The 15639-nt window shown below is 42.0% G+C and overlaps 1 protein-coding gene across 2 annotated transcripts in view; it reads right to left on the reverse strand.

Annotated features, from left to right (window-relative positions):
* LOC111227913 (dual specificity tyrosine-phosphorylation-regulated kinase 1B-like) overlaps positions 1 to 15639 on the reverse strand; it is a 51012-nt gene that overhangs the window by 16606 nt on the left and 18767 nt on the right. Inside the window, exon 1 of one of the 2 annotated variants that reach the window (XM_022753661.1) lies at positions 7193 to 9254. The exons of the other annotated variant lie outside the window; for it this stretch is intronic. Within the exon in view, the coding sequence (XP_022609382.1) occupies positions 7193 to 7295 (103 nt within the window). The 5' untranslated portion in view covers positions 7296 to 9254. Of the gene's footprint in view, positions 1 to 7192; positions 9255 to 15639 lie in introns of those variants that run through there. 2 annotated transcript variants of the gene reach the window in all.

The raw sequence follows: 15639 nt of genomic DNA on the forward strand, positions 1-15639 counted from the left end.
ACTTTCAGCTTTCTGACATCTTGTACAGTTTTTAAATGATCACAGTTTAATGCTTTTCTCAGTCCTCTTCTGGGATTATAATGGGTGCAGGTCAGAGTGTGTCACATGACCTGTGATGTCACCCACTCTAAACCTTTCCTAAATTTTTGTACTTCATCTCTTGTAGTTCTTACATCTTTCACTTCTCACACACACCTGGTGGGCTCACTTTCAAAATGAGAGTCTCAACCAGGTAAGAGGAGCTCTGTGGGTGACATGTTAAGGAGTTTCTAACATTTTAAAACACCAACAAAGAAAATAAAGAAAAACAACATTTCAATTCCAAAGCAAAACAATGAGAGTACACACAGGCCTCCAGTCAAGACCACCTGATTCAAGACCATGATCAACAAAGACTGAATCCTCTTATTGTTGGACATGCCGGTCCACTGCTTTGGCCCAGACTGAAATATGTCAACAACTATTGAACAGATTGTGATGAACTGTGGTTCACTCTCAGGATGAACTGTAATAGCCCTGGTGATCTTCTTCGCCTTTTCATCTTTCCATGCTAATTGTCATTGTGAGCATATTGATGTTAGCACTGGGCACCAGTACAGCCTCACAGAGCCAGTGGCATGACTTGGTCTGGTTTATTCTGTCAGTTTATGTCTTCGTCATATAATATGAAGAGTCACTCATCAGTGGAGACAGAAAGGACTGTCTGCTCCCTCACAAAACTGACTTCCTGGATAAAACACCTTATACACCTTTCAGACACCTGGATGTGTGCATGATACAGGTTTACTGAACATGTGTTTAGATGATGTTTAATTGTTGATATAATTGAAGTTAACACCAGTTTACCAGAGCCAGGTGGACTCAGACCCACGTCCAGCCCAGGTCATGAAGGAGGAGGGCTGACCCCCGAAGCAAGTCTGACCCCAGTAACTGTGCTGGTGTGGGAGGGGTATCAGAGGTGTGTTTACATCTGAATGACAGATATACAGTAAATACAGCCGCTTATCAATAACTAGAACATGAACACATGAACTGCATGAACCTTCACTGCTGACAGCTGGACCTCAGAGCAAGAGTTACCCTCCACATCCAATAGTGAACAGAAAATCAAAATACAAATGACAACAAATGAATATAGCAAACATATATATTTAAGTCACAAGCCCTGGTGATATTAACATCTGACCATTAAATAAAATCAGTCAGTGTTTACTTTTTAACATAAAAAGAAACTTCCCAAACATTTCAGAAAAGAGTCTTTACTTTGATTATTAAAGAATTTATAGTGAGTGAGTTTTTTTAGAGTAGGAACATGTGAAAATGTGTAAGACATTACTGCAAACATCTGTTTATTAGTTATTGACTGACATTTGTGCTGATATTGACGTGATGTTCCTAATAAAGTGGCCATAGAGAGAGACAGAGCAGCTGAGCACAGGGATATCTGATCACCTGTGTATGCACATCAAAGACCTGTAAATCACACTGATACAACCACACACTGTTCGGACTACACAACATCACCACACACTGACTGACTACAGCGAGTGTTGGCCATGACCACACAAACTAATGACTCACATTAGGAAATACACTCTTAACCACATTAAATGATCAACTACACGTTGCCTTCCATTAGGACAATCACAAACACAAAACACTTCATTGTTGTGAACTCTCACATGTGGAGAAGTGATGTTAGAAACTTGATCCATGGTTCCACTGGTGCCAACAACACACAGTCTTATCAAAGTCATATTTGGGAACTGTTTTGGGTCCTGGTGCTGGATCTGAGATTTTATGAGACTATGATATGATTACAAAAACACAGAACAACAGCTACAACAGTACGGATCAACAGACTGACGTAGGACACATAAATGAGGAGGTGGAGAACTGTCAGGATGGAGTAAGACTAAACCTGCTGTCTACATCAGAGTGATAAGGATCAAGTCTCCTATGATAATGATGCAGAAACAGCTGAACCTGTCTGTGCGTCTTTAGTACTGGGTGGACAGCTGACACAGATCAGCAGCCCAGTAACAGCACCTACTCAATATGAAGAATCTGGCCTGGACTCACGTGTCTACCTCCAACATAAGAAAGACCAGAGTCGTGTTCTCTCAAAGACCTGCTGGACACAACCGTAACAGCAGCACAGTAACACACATGACTCCAATAACCAACCACTGTCACAGCAGCAAACATCCAACACTGGGTCAAACACACCTACATGTAGACTATACAGGTCTACAAGGGGACACTTGTCTGAATAGTGCCTGTTGACTGATGATGATGATGCTACATGAACACCAATCAGCACACATGACCTTATCTTTATTTACAGAGAACTCACCCATTAAAAATGACAACAATAAAAAAGCAGATGTAAAGCATGAACATATCTGAGATAAAACCATCCATGTTCTCATTTCCCTGGACCGCTCAATCCAAAACCCTCTGGGTCCTGAAGACAAAGCCAGGTCCTCTCCAGGACCTCTGAACAGGCTCATACAGGTCTGAAGGTTAGCAAGAGCCAGACCATGAAGCCTCACAGTGAACCAGGATGGGCTCTAGACAAACTGTAGGGGCTAAAGTTTTTTAATCAACATGTAATTCACAGTGTGTAAAGAAACCAGCCTGTAAGACACTCTCTAAAATGTGTCCTGTGGTTTGATGCTGAAAACCTAAAAACCTGAATCACTGTCACGCTGTTTCATGACGTGCTGAAACCAAATGACAAAGACCTCTGTGTTGTTCAAGACATCAACCATCAATGATGTAGACTTATATGGTGAACTACTTACACACAGGTAAAAACAGGTAAAAAAATATTTTACTTAACCAATAATGTAATTATCAGATAACTGGTCAATAGATGCTGCATCTTGTATATTAAAGGGTCCATTTTTACATTGACTAAATATAATGTGAACATGTCTTTGGCTCAGAAGAATTTCAAATATATACATCTACAATTCCATGACAACTGATGAAGATCATGTGGCATGATTGAAAGCTCAGTAGTGTTTAGGCACTACTGTGTAAAGATCAGCTGTGAGAACTGGATGTTCAGTTAAGATGGGACTAACAGACAGATGCAGACTGGTTCATATCAGCTGATTTCACTCAGGTCTGATCTGTCCTGTAAAAAACTTCTATCAACAACAACAACAACACAGACAGAAAAAATATATTCATTCATCCACCTTCATTTCATCTGACACCTCCTTGCCACACATATTAGGAGCCCAGAGGAGGTGTAGAAGAAGAGGGCTGAAACACCACCTGACCAACAACCAACCACTGTCCTGACCGCTGTTAATCTTAATTATATGTCCAAAGTCTCAACATTGTCTAAACTGTAATAACTTACTCAAACTGAACAGATAAACTTCACTGCTCCTGTGTGATGGTTTTCTTTACTAACACTAACAACTTCATCTCTACATTGTTTCAAACTGACAAAATGTGAACATCTATTTCTAAACAAAGCTTGTCAAGTAATATGTTTGATAACAATAACTAACTCAGCAATTCCTATGGTGGTTTCACAGTAAAAGCCCACAACTACCTTCACAGTGAAGCACATTTATGTTGAAGAGTAAGCAGGAAGCTTCAGATCTGAATCAACAGTTCTCCCATTAACATGAGTTCACCACAGTAAATGAGGATCAGTCAGTAAGAGGCTGTTTTCCTTTTATTCATAGTCACACATGTTGTAAACCAGAACCATGGGAAAAAATTAAAGGAATAGAAAGTGTGTTAGTCATGTGATGTTCCACCATGAGCCTCCAGAACATCTTCATAAATTCTTCAGTACTGTAGCGGAGGGATGAACAAGGTTCTTCCACAGAACGTTCCCTCGTTTGGTGTTTTCCTGATGGTAATGGTGAACGCTGTCTAATACATCACCACAAAATCTCCCATAGGTGTTTAACCACCTACAGAACCTCTAAAATCCTTTAAAGACCCACTAGAAACTTCCTGAAAGACCACCAGAACCTCCTAAAAGCCTGCTAGAAACCTCCTAAAGTACTTATTAGACCCCCTGAAAAACCACTAAAACCTCCAAAAGATGCATAGAAACTCCTAGAGGACCTCTAGGACCTCCTCCCTGACCACTACAACCTCTTAAAGGATCACCAGAACCTCCTAAAAGCCCACTAGAAACTTTCTGAAGGACTTCTTAGATCTCTTAAAGAACCACTAAAACCTTCAAAAGACCCCTGGGAACTCCTAGAAGACCTCTAGAACCTCTTCAATGACCACTACAACCTCTTAAAGGATCTCCATAGCCTTCTAAGGGACCACTAGAACCTTCTTACTGACTACTAAAAACCTCCTAAAACCTTAAGTAGAACCTCTTCAGTGATCATTTAAACCTTGTAAACAACCCCTAGAACAACCTGAAGGAACTCTAAAACCTTCCCATCAACCACTAAACAATCCTCAACAATCCTGAGAACCTCATCAGTAATGGCTAGAACCTTGTATAGATCCTCTAAATCGTGTACTGAGGTGGTGAACGAAATGAGAGTAAAATCCAACAGTGTGTCAGTAAACCTGGAGCGAGGTTTGTCACCTGTCTGTGTGAAGGCAGGAGTTTGACTTATGTTTATCAAGTCTGACAGAACGGTTCCACATGTCAACAGAACCACAAATCCTCCACTTCATTAAACCATGTTCAGTCTGAAATATCAGCCTCACACTGTACAGGATGTCTCAGAGAGCTGTCCCATTCATCAGACACTTCCTGTGATGTCACAGGTGACGTCGGTGTACAGTCAGTGAGGGTTCAGTGGTGAGGGCTGAACGGGGAAGCTGGAACTGGGCCAGGACCAGTAATAATATACATTCATCTACAGGTCTGAGCAGTTATACATGATTCTATACAACTTCTAAATTTGGGAAAAAAACATGATACCCCACACCAGGACTACAGGTAATCCACAGTCAGGTAGACCTGCACAGCACTCGTCATGCAGGCCAACAGCTTTTGGACCATCATATTACATTCCGTAACAGACATGTAAATCTCTGTGGATCATGTGAGAGGTTTCAAAACTTTAACTTGATGATTTACTCACAGTCTGAGCTGTAACAACCCAACAAACTCACACAGCACACAGTCTCAGATCATGTGTGATCTCAGTCTCAAAATATATACATATTCTAATTTATTATTTTTGGGCGGGTTGGGGTTTTATTAGAGAGAGAGATATAACAAAGGTCCCTGGTGGATTTGAACCTGGGACTCAGCAGATCATGGTTGGCCTCTTAACCTTCACTCAGACTGTGCATGTGTATGTGCAATGCCAGAGGTCAGAGATGTCACAGATGTTGAGGACCACAATCACAGTCATTAGACATTAAAGAACATTTTCATAACATCAGTTAGAACAACAAAGCTCTGTTTTCCAGTGAGGTAATGAGGACATGACTGAACCTAAACCTGAACCTAGCAGACCACTGAGCACATCTGTGAACTCAGTTGTTGTTGTTTGCATGTTCCTTCGTTCACAAAACCCAACAACGCACACTGACATGAACCAATCAGTTCTGACATGTCTTCACATAACAACAAAGTCCAGTCAAGGCAACAGTGTAAAATCATAAACTGTACCATGTCCTCAACCAGAGTCAACAACACAAAAGTCTAATCAATATCTGTCATCACATTATAGACAATCTACATTTGATCAGATGAGATAACCTGTCACCAACTGGACTCTTTCACTTACTGTAAATACACTCAGTTGTCAGTTTATTAGGAACACCTGTCTGACACTAACAGAGTCCTGCAGTGAATCCTCCTTCATGAAAGTTTGTGTTGAAGCTGTTTCAGGTGGTGGCTCACCTGTGTGGTCACTGAAAGACGTAGTTATTAGGTTGGAGAAAATAATAAGAACACCTGTGACCATCAACTACATCCTCCAAAATGACCCTTGTGTTGGGTCAACACTTCATTAAAACAACTTCAACACAAACTGAACATGATGAAGGAGACATTATAAAATACTCTTGAAGGAGGATTCACTGCAGAACTGTTGGCTCAGACTTGGCTTCCGCCAGGTGTACAATAACTGACAAGTGAATATTCAGTACATCACCCAGCCCCAGCTGTGCCACTGGTCCCGGACCTGAACCCGTGGCACTTGAACATCAGTCCACACACAGGCGAACTCCACAACTCAGTATTATTTGCATCAAGTGTCACTGAGGCTTGTAACTAAGTAAAAGAAAAACCACTGCAGCAGGAGAGTGTAGTAAGAGCTTTTAAACAACATTAACTGCTTCACAACTGCAGTTATAACTAAATCAGACTCACTCCGTCTCTACAACACGTCTTACTCCTGACACATTAACAGTCAGATCAGCTGAGAATGATCAAGAAAAGTGGTTCAAGTCAGACCAGCACAGTGTTTTCCTTCTTTGTGTTCAAGTCAATATTCAATATTCAATATCAAATGTGTGTTTGGTGATGTTATGGTGCAAGCTAGTTTCTGGCGAGTCGCTACTATGAGCAGCGTAGACTACGAGAGACAGTGATCACGTGACCGACAGAGCCACTGACAGACAGAGTAATACTATTAAAAGTTGTTCTGAATTGAATTCTACTTTTTTGACAAAGTTGATCCACATGCGCGTCGCCCACTTAGAGCCAGTGGACCCACTGACATAGATATTAATTTATTTATTTATTCTGTGACTAAATTGCACAAAGTGATGCCCACTGTGTGTGAAGTGGTGAAACTGCAGACACCATCTTCACCCTCACACCCAGTCCTCATCAGTCGTCCCAACTGACCACAGAAAAAAAGAAGTAAAAATTTCAACAAAAAAAAAAAAAAAAAACGCTTTAGGTCACAGACTGTGATCCTATTCAGAACCAGAGCTACCAGGATTCACCACACTGACACACATACACACACCAGCATTATGACATATTAACTACAACACATCCAACCTTTGTAAAGTAACAGACACAGAAACAATCATAACACACACACACACACACACACACACACACACACACACACACACGAGTATCAATACACAGATTACCATGACATAATATGAAGTAAGAGAAGTTTATACAGTTTATATTACAGTTTATATTAGTGGGATTGTGTATGTGTGTGTGTGTGTGTGTGTGTGTGTGTGTGTGTGTGTGTGCGCGTGTACTGACTCTTGTTCTTCCGAAGCAGGGCAGAGGTGATCCAGGGTTCTGATTGGACCATCCTGCAAGAGGGCACGGTCTTGTCCTCCACGGATGATGACGTGATCACCATGGAAATGCTTGGCAATTGTTCAATCCAGCGAGAAAACACTGTCAATCAAAACACTCTGACTGGTGGGCGGGGCTTGTAAGGGGTCAGGTAACTGTCATCAGGCGTGTTTTCAATCCCAGAGTTCACTTCAACAGTTTACATCCAACTAAAAATCAATGAATCTTGAAATGGTGGGAAACCGACCAACCAATCAAAAGGCACCGTCTTCTCTGGCTTATTTCTTTTGTAAGATTTTTTGTGACTGTGGTTTCTAAGGCAAACAACTGGTGTACAGGCAGCTCGTCTCTCTGAAGTAAAAATATAAAGGATGCAATCTCTGTCTTCTGTGGAGTAACACTAAAGATATAGATCTCTCATTCAACATATATATTCTGTTTCTCTGTGGGTGTGGGGTGGGGGAAATAGAATATTTGGTTAGTCAGGTTAGCTTTTAGTTACGTTGGTTTCGGCAGTTTCATGCATTTTCTCTTTGTGCTGGAGGTTTGTACCGCTCCAGATCGCTGGTGACTGATAGTTTAGGTAGTCAAAGGTAGATCTTTCTTCTACTCCACTATGTTAACTACTCTGAATTTAGAGTTTGAGCTAAATGTCCAGGGGGTGAAGGCATAGACTCTACTTGCTTATGATAGGTTCACTTAGTCCAGGGCTGGTTTAACCAAAAGTACACAGCTAGTAGTCCTTCAGACATCTTCTAAATCGTAATCCAGAACAGGGTTTATTTATGTGTCCAGTAGAACACAGTACAGCTAGTATTCCCAGGTTACCAAGACTCCATGGTGGTTATGGTTCCAACAGGTCTTAGATCAGAATGAGTTCATCCAATGTTTGCTCTTCTTCCAGACTACTTGTAAAGCATACTAACTAGCTGTAAGTCAAGTCTGTGCTAACCAGGCTCGCCCAGCATACTGCCAGGTGGGCTGAGCGAGGTAGTGTGACAGAGGGGGTGGAAGAGAAGGAGGTGGAGGGGAGTTGGGTTTCCAGCTGCCTGCTTTTACCCCATCCCTTACACTAAAAATAGCTCCAATTACTGGCGCTTTCTGGGGGGACTGGTCACTGGACAGAGTAGGGCAGTGTAGAGTGATGTTATCACTCAGATTAATCCAGTGACACACACACAGCCCTGCACTGGCACTGTCACACAGCCTGTACAGCCAGAGCTCCACAGAGCCTGTGTGCTGCGGTCACTCAGCTCCCCTTCACCCGCCCAGAAGGTGGCTGGCCTCCCCCAGGGTGAGAAGGGGCCCTTTCAAAAAGCCAGACAATAATGTGATCCACATACACTACACAAGAGATCTCTGTGACAACAAGCAGTTGTGTAAACAAACCCGTCCACTGCTAGGTGTTGATTTCACAGAGACCTGTGGTCCCGGACTAAGTTCCTCTGAGGGGGAATCCACAGATCCGGGCCAGCAGAAACACAGTGACGGACCAGCAGGGATACTGCAACTCAGTTACACGCCTCTTGCCCCTGGAGGAACCACTTGGGCAGAAATGGGGTTTAGAAAGTTCAGATCCAGGATCTAGGGTCAGAAGCCAAATGTTTCCGCGTGTTGAGGAGACGGGCAGGACGAGCCGCTGACGGCCTGCATTATCCCTCCACAGTCCGGTTCAGTGCTCTGTTTACCACCGCACTGGATCCAGGAAGGAGTCAGTCCGCCTCTGAGGTAATCACACCAAAGTAAAACCACAAACACCGTCCGAACTGCGACGAACTAAAACTTGAAACTCGTGTCAAAGTGAAGAGTAGAAACCAGATCCAGCGGAGTTCCTGAGCTGCTGTCAGACGCCTCTGATCTCCTCCTGACGCGCCTCTTCTTCCGTCTGCTTCCGCTCTTCTTTCCTACCGTCCTCCTCTGCTCGTCCTTCTCATCACTGGGGGAGATTTTTTATTCCTTCGAGGTGGAAACCTTCACCGGGGCGATTTGGACTCATGTTTCTCGCCCGTTTCCCTTTCCGTGCTTCTCCGTTAGACGGAATCTGTGCTGCTCTCCCACACGGCTCCCCCACCCTGCGATAGGGACTATACCATGTGCCCGTGGCAGGGGTCGGAGTTGCTCTGTCTGGCGCAGCCTCACGTAGTCCTGGTGAAACCGGGTCGTATACGCACACAGGACGAAAAATGACATTAGCGACATTTCACCAGTAAATTCACACCGAGCGGCTCTCTGAGGCCGAGGGCTTTTGTGGAGCCTTATCAACAGCCCGAGTGAGTTAGCGGGACGGTAACCTTCCCTCTGACCGCAGTAGTTTGTTCCAAGCAGACCTCTCCTGTCCTGTCCATTTATAGTAACAGCGGGATATATATACTGGGACTTTATATACACGCATACATAGACAACCTGTACTTAATTTACTGAAACCCTCCTTCTACAGTTTCATGGTTAAAACTCTGAAAAAAGACTAAGAGATACATATTAATAACCACTTCCTGTGAGGTCAATAATAGGTTGTACTTTTCTAAACTTATCAGTCTGAACCTTGACAGAATCTAAAAGAAAAATGTTTTCTAAAGGTTTATAAAAATACAGGTTATGATCTTTAATAAACATATGTTGTGTTCTGCTGTGAAGAAGCTCATTGTGCTGTTTGTGGAGGGAGGGGACTGGAGACAGAGGCCTGTGTTGGTAAACGACATTAAAACATGAACCTTTCCCCCTCATACAATAGATAGATTTTTCATAACTACAATGTAAGGAGGAACTAGTTTAAGGTGGACAAAGTTTAACCCGGTGGATAATGTGTTTTTAACAAGATAAGCATTTGTGTGAAAGAACTGCTGTACAGTGAACAGACAGCTGGGTTTTCTCTGCCTCACACAGGCTCATTTTGTTCCTCCGGTCTTTGAAAATATTTCAACTTCTCTGTGCTCGGGTACACGCTCCCTCTACAGCCTCTGTTGCTACCCGACGCCATGGCAGCTGCAGAGCAATTGGCTACATAAAGTCCCGTCCCCGGCTGTAATTGGCTGGCTACTGGGTCTGTGGGCGGGGCGCTCGGCTTAGTTTCCCACTGTCTCTTCAAACGGCGCGAGGCAGGAATGACGCGGAAATAGTTTGAAGATGTCAGGTAGAAATGGAAATAGGGAGGGTGGGGGGTGGAGATACAGCCGGGGAGCGGGGGTGAGGGGTGGTGGTGGTGGTGGGTGCGTGGGGGGAGGGGAGCGGGGGCAAAGGCTTCCATAAGCACATGGTCACTGAGTGACTCTGTACAGCTGAGATGTGTGACTTCTCCTCACAAAGCAGCCAAAGCTAAAAGTTGTTACTGTTGCTATCCGAGCATTCCGGCTAAATCAGGCACAATGCTGCCTGGGAACAGCTCAGCACACAAACACTGTCATACACCAGCTGACACCCCCTTAAAGGAAAACTCACCCTCAAACAACTCACACCGCACTGACAAATGTGTGTCACTTCTTTCTTTCTTTCGGTTTCTTTCTTTCTTTCTTTCTTTCTTTTGTGCAGATTAATCAGTCAGTAATGTGTAATGAATAAAGTACTGGTCCACTGCAGTTTGCTTACTGTAATTACCTGCTGTACAAAGGTAAGAGCTCCCATGATAATCCTGTGGCTGGAATTTAGGAACAGCAGTATGGTACTCTCTGAACACGACAGCTTCTTCTGTTGTTTATTGCTGCAATTTACAACTTAATTGCTGTATTGTTGTATTGATTTGAGTCCATATTGTTTTGTTATTCTAAGGTGATACAGTAATAAGCCATATTCTAATACTGTGCATGAAGCCCTGTAATGGTAACCTGCAGTAATAACTGAGCTCAATGTTATTTAGAAATCTTCAATTTTTTATAAAGTGTGTTTCATTTGCAAAACAAGGCAAACCTCAGTCAGTGTAATTACTGTATTTGGCTTTGTAATGTCCCTTTGACTCCAGTTCCTGCAGCTCTCCTTGGTGATCCACTAAAGCTCCAGACTCCAGAACCCATGGTCCAAATCACTGCACTCCCACACAGTGAAAAACAGCTGACCAGTCACAGCTAAAATAAGATGGCATGGCCTAATAACGTGCTATAATTATACAGCTTGCATTAAAATGATCCGTCTCAGAGATAAGTCATAAACAAGCAGGAAGTAACATTACAGAGCAACAAAGCACAGCAGCAATGTATGCTAATCATATCCAGATGTGTCACTACAGGAGGTCTGCCTCAAAAATGCCCAGTGCCCAGCTCATGGTGACTGGGTCTGTCTGGTCTGAGAGGGAGCCATGACAATGTAAAGCATGAAGCATGTGAAGTGTGTGCACATCACACACACTTACTTCCATAGAAGACAACCGTTTGTCAGGTCAAGTTTTCTGTGGGACTGCCACTCCACTATGATCCAAACCAAACTGAACCTGTGTACATGAGACCAGAAATACATTTCACATGTGAAATCCATAACAAATGTTACATGAGCTATGAATTCAGTTAAATCACAGCTGATGCAGGAGATGATGATGATTTACAATGAATCAGATACAGAGGAAACATTGTTTTGTCCACTAAACCAAACAAGGAGAAAAAAAACATGAGAAGCATCAGAGAAGAGGTGTGTGTGTTTAATCATGTCTTGTAATATGTGGCAACTTTAATTAAGATAAAAATTATCTCCAATCCATTGTATTCAAAAAATAATTCATCACAATATCTCCACAATAAACAGTCGAAATAATGAACTTATTGTTCTTACTTTTCTTAAATGAGAAACTGATTTCAAATGCTCGTTTTAGTGTTTTCTGTATTTTGTTATATCTATTTTGTCATTGTACAGTCCAGGAAAACTGACTGTTTTGTTAATTCAGGCCCGAACAGTGTTACATACTTTATATCTTCACTGAACTTTATTAAACTAATTCTTCTTCCTGTGTAATAAAATGTCCCAATCTTCCTCTTTAAGTAAAAGGGTCATAGGTGCAGAGCCAGATGGACTTAAGTTTAGCATGTGTAGGAAATGATAACATTATAGACGATGACCTTCTTCATATACATGAACTAGCACTAACACAGCAGGAACCATAAGTAACATTTTTAAATGATGGACTTTAAGGCCACATGGCAGCGCCTGCTACACGTTTACTTTAACATTCTGAGTTTAGCTATCTGTTGATTTCATGACTAAAATTAGACAGTGAAAAGATAATGTTGGCACTATTACCTTTTCATCAGGAAATGTATACAGAGACTAACATGCCAACAAAGGAAATAAAGGTTCTCCTGACCAGTCACAGGGAAATGTGTACTGAGGTGTGACAAAAGAAGCTGATCCAGAACTGAGTACATGCAGACTTAACAGTGACTAAAGACCATCTGACACCGTGTTTAGGCCAAAACCAGGACTTTTCACCCGAGCATGCATGTTAATTTTGATTTTATGTCAGCTCTATTTCTGTATGGGCAGGCACACCATGAGATACACAACCAACAGGATGTAAGAAAGTAGCTGGGCAGAAACACAGGACAGGAAGACAGAGCTCAACTACTCTCAGCTGGCTTTCCACCGGCCTACTGTGTGCATATGTGTGTTTTGCACTGAGGAGAAACATGGAGGGTACCGCATTTCTTCTCATCATGCAACGCAAACACCACAATTATCTCAGCTCCACAATTACAGACAGATGAGCAACAGGTGAAAAAGTGTGTGTGTGTGTGTGTGTGTGTGTGTGTGTGTGCGCTGGGATGACAGGACATTCATATAGTACAAACACACACACTACTGTTCTGTAGGTTCTCTGCTGGTTCACTAAGTTATCATATTAACTGTTGACCACCACTAAGTAGGTCATTATTATTTGAAAAAAGATGTAGTGTTGAGAAATGTCATTAACAAACTTTTTTTCTGAAAAGAAAATCAATCCCTATAACAGAAGGAATAACATTAAAACATATATATGTAGTATAAAAGTCACTGAACTAATATTTTGGCATGTGTCAAATGTATATATAAGATATTATACATGTTAACTCAGTGCCCTGTATAGAAAGCTTATTTCAATCAAAAGGATTCACAACAGAAATTAGACAAAAGGCTAATTTAAAACTTGAATTTAATTTTTATTTATATCTATAACATTTACACTTTTAAGTATACTATCCCAGGACTGCTGTAATTTGCAAAAACGAATAAATGCACATTGGTACACATAATAAATAAGCACTTACAGTCTCTTGTGCTCTAATTTGTCTCAACATGAATCATCAGTATCTGAATCTATGTCTTAGCATTTTCAGGGTTTGATTTTGTTGAGCTACAGTAGCTGTGATAAAAAAATTACTTTATTAGAGATTTTTTTAATTTATTTTCTCATCATTTTTTTTATAAATACTAAAGATGGTTGTGAGCACCTTTAAAGCTCGGTACAAGCTGAAATGCTGCTTCAGTACATGTTAGGTAATGATACAGCACATTGGCAGAACAGCAGCCTGTGAACAGTGGACTTAAACAGGCTGTGGAATCAGATGCAGCCCTTTCCTGTTCTCTGCTCAGCCGCTCTTCCCTCTCTTGTCTGTTGTGAGGCGCATGAGTGTGGTTATATTAGTGAAAATGTGAACAAACGTCAGTATTTTCCTTCACACAGTAACTGACTGGCTTCCACTAAGTCACGTTCAGCGGTACTAACGGCCAGACAGCGGAGATTACAACGGCAGCGCGGGGAGGCAAGCAGACTCTGAGACTCACGTGCCTTGCAGCAAAATTCCACCCGGCAACTATACACTGTACCATGGCAACAGCCCTGCCATTGGTCCCCGGTGCGTTTTCAAATGACCAATGGGATGGCCAGCCGCGGGTGATGCTTGTTGCTAGGTAAACATGATGCAGAGGAAAGATAGAGGAGCAGAATTACCATGCTGCTACTGCAGGGTGCTTTCAGCGAGGAGTGGAGGAGCACTTCACACTCCGACATACCCTCCTCTCTCTCAGCACTTGGCGGTGCCAGAGAGACAAAAACAAAACGAAGCAGGAATGACACAGGCAAAGAGGAATAAAATATAAGACTGGGTTACAGCCTCTGGGAATGGAGCTGCCAGTGCTCCCGTCAGTGTTCAACACGCACAAATGCCATTAATGTACATTTAGCTAGCCGGTGGAGAAGGTTAGCTTCAGGAATTAGCAAACCGTCTGCCATCTCTATTCAAATAAAACACACTGATATGACTAACTGACACAATACATTTCAATTAAAAAAAGTTTAAACCTGATGTGACGTCATAAGTTTAAAAAACAATAACCTAATAATGTAAAAAAAAAAAAAATGAACAGATTTTAAATAAATAAATGTGAAAGGACTCAGTCTGTAGTAACTTATTAATTGTAGTTAGCAGCATCAGTCAGTCAGCCTACCAGACACCATGATACACATACACTGTATGGATGCCATGCATGCTCAAATGACCCTTCAGCTCATCAGCTGTTTGTGTCTGATCACAGTTTAGATAAGAACATGATTCAGGATCTCAGACAAGCTCTTATTCAATATTCTGTTTCAGCTGTAGGTCACAGTTTCTCAACCTCAGCTGCCCATGACCTGGTTTCAGGATCCTACAGTTCTCATGACCCTGACAGTGAAGATCTGCATATCGGGTCATCTCACAGGGGTCCCACCTCCCTCAGTGCTGAGACACTGCTACATGTCCTCTGACAGGGGATTGTGGTCTGGTTCCAGCAATCTCTCCAGAACAGAAATATGACTTTTATGCATTCATTTACTGATTGGTCAGCTATGTGCTGTTGAGAAAGTGGGCAACACCTTTTCTCACATTTCTCTTTATTCTTTACACATGAACAACACTATGACTGTGTTACAGGAGAGACGGTCTGAAAATATGTGCTTTCATCCCCATATTGAAAGAATATATCTCCTCCTCTCTGTGACCAGCAGCTTTTCACTCAGTCATCAGGTGTGGCCAGTCAGAACACTTTAGGTTCTTGATGAGGTCGGACCACACGTCCTTCTCCTGCATCACCTGACCCTGACCCTGTTACTGTTCTTGTTAGGGCTGGACAATTAATTGAAATATTATCGAAATCACAATTTGGCCAAGTGCAATATCCAAATCACAAGAGCTTGAATTTGTTTGATGAAGGTAAGAAGCGTTGTGGTGCTACAGAGATGCCCCAGCCCCCCAGCCTCCAGATCATATTCATGTAAAGGAACATGATTGTTTGGTCAAGATCCAACAAAAATCCCATCATCATCATTTTTATATTTTTTTTATATTTTAGTGAAAATATAAGGAAAAAATGACTATCCACTTGAAATCGTGAAGTGAAATCACAGTCACATTATGTTTTTCATATTGTTCAGCTCTAGTTCGATAAAATCTTTGGCAACCTATAATGAGCAGATA

This window comes from Seriola dumerili, unplaced genomic scaffold (assembly GCF_002260705.1).
Source record: "Seriola dumerili isolate Sdu_G_001 unplaced genomic scaffold, Sdu_1.0 BDQW01000191.1, whole genome shotgun sequence".
Classification (NCBI taxonomy): Eukaryota; Metazoa; Chordata; class Actinopteri; order Carangiformes; family Carangidae; genus Seriola; species Seriola dumerili.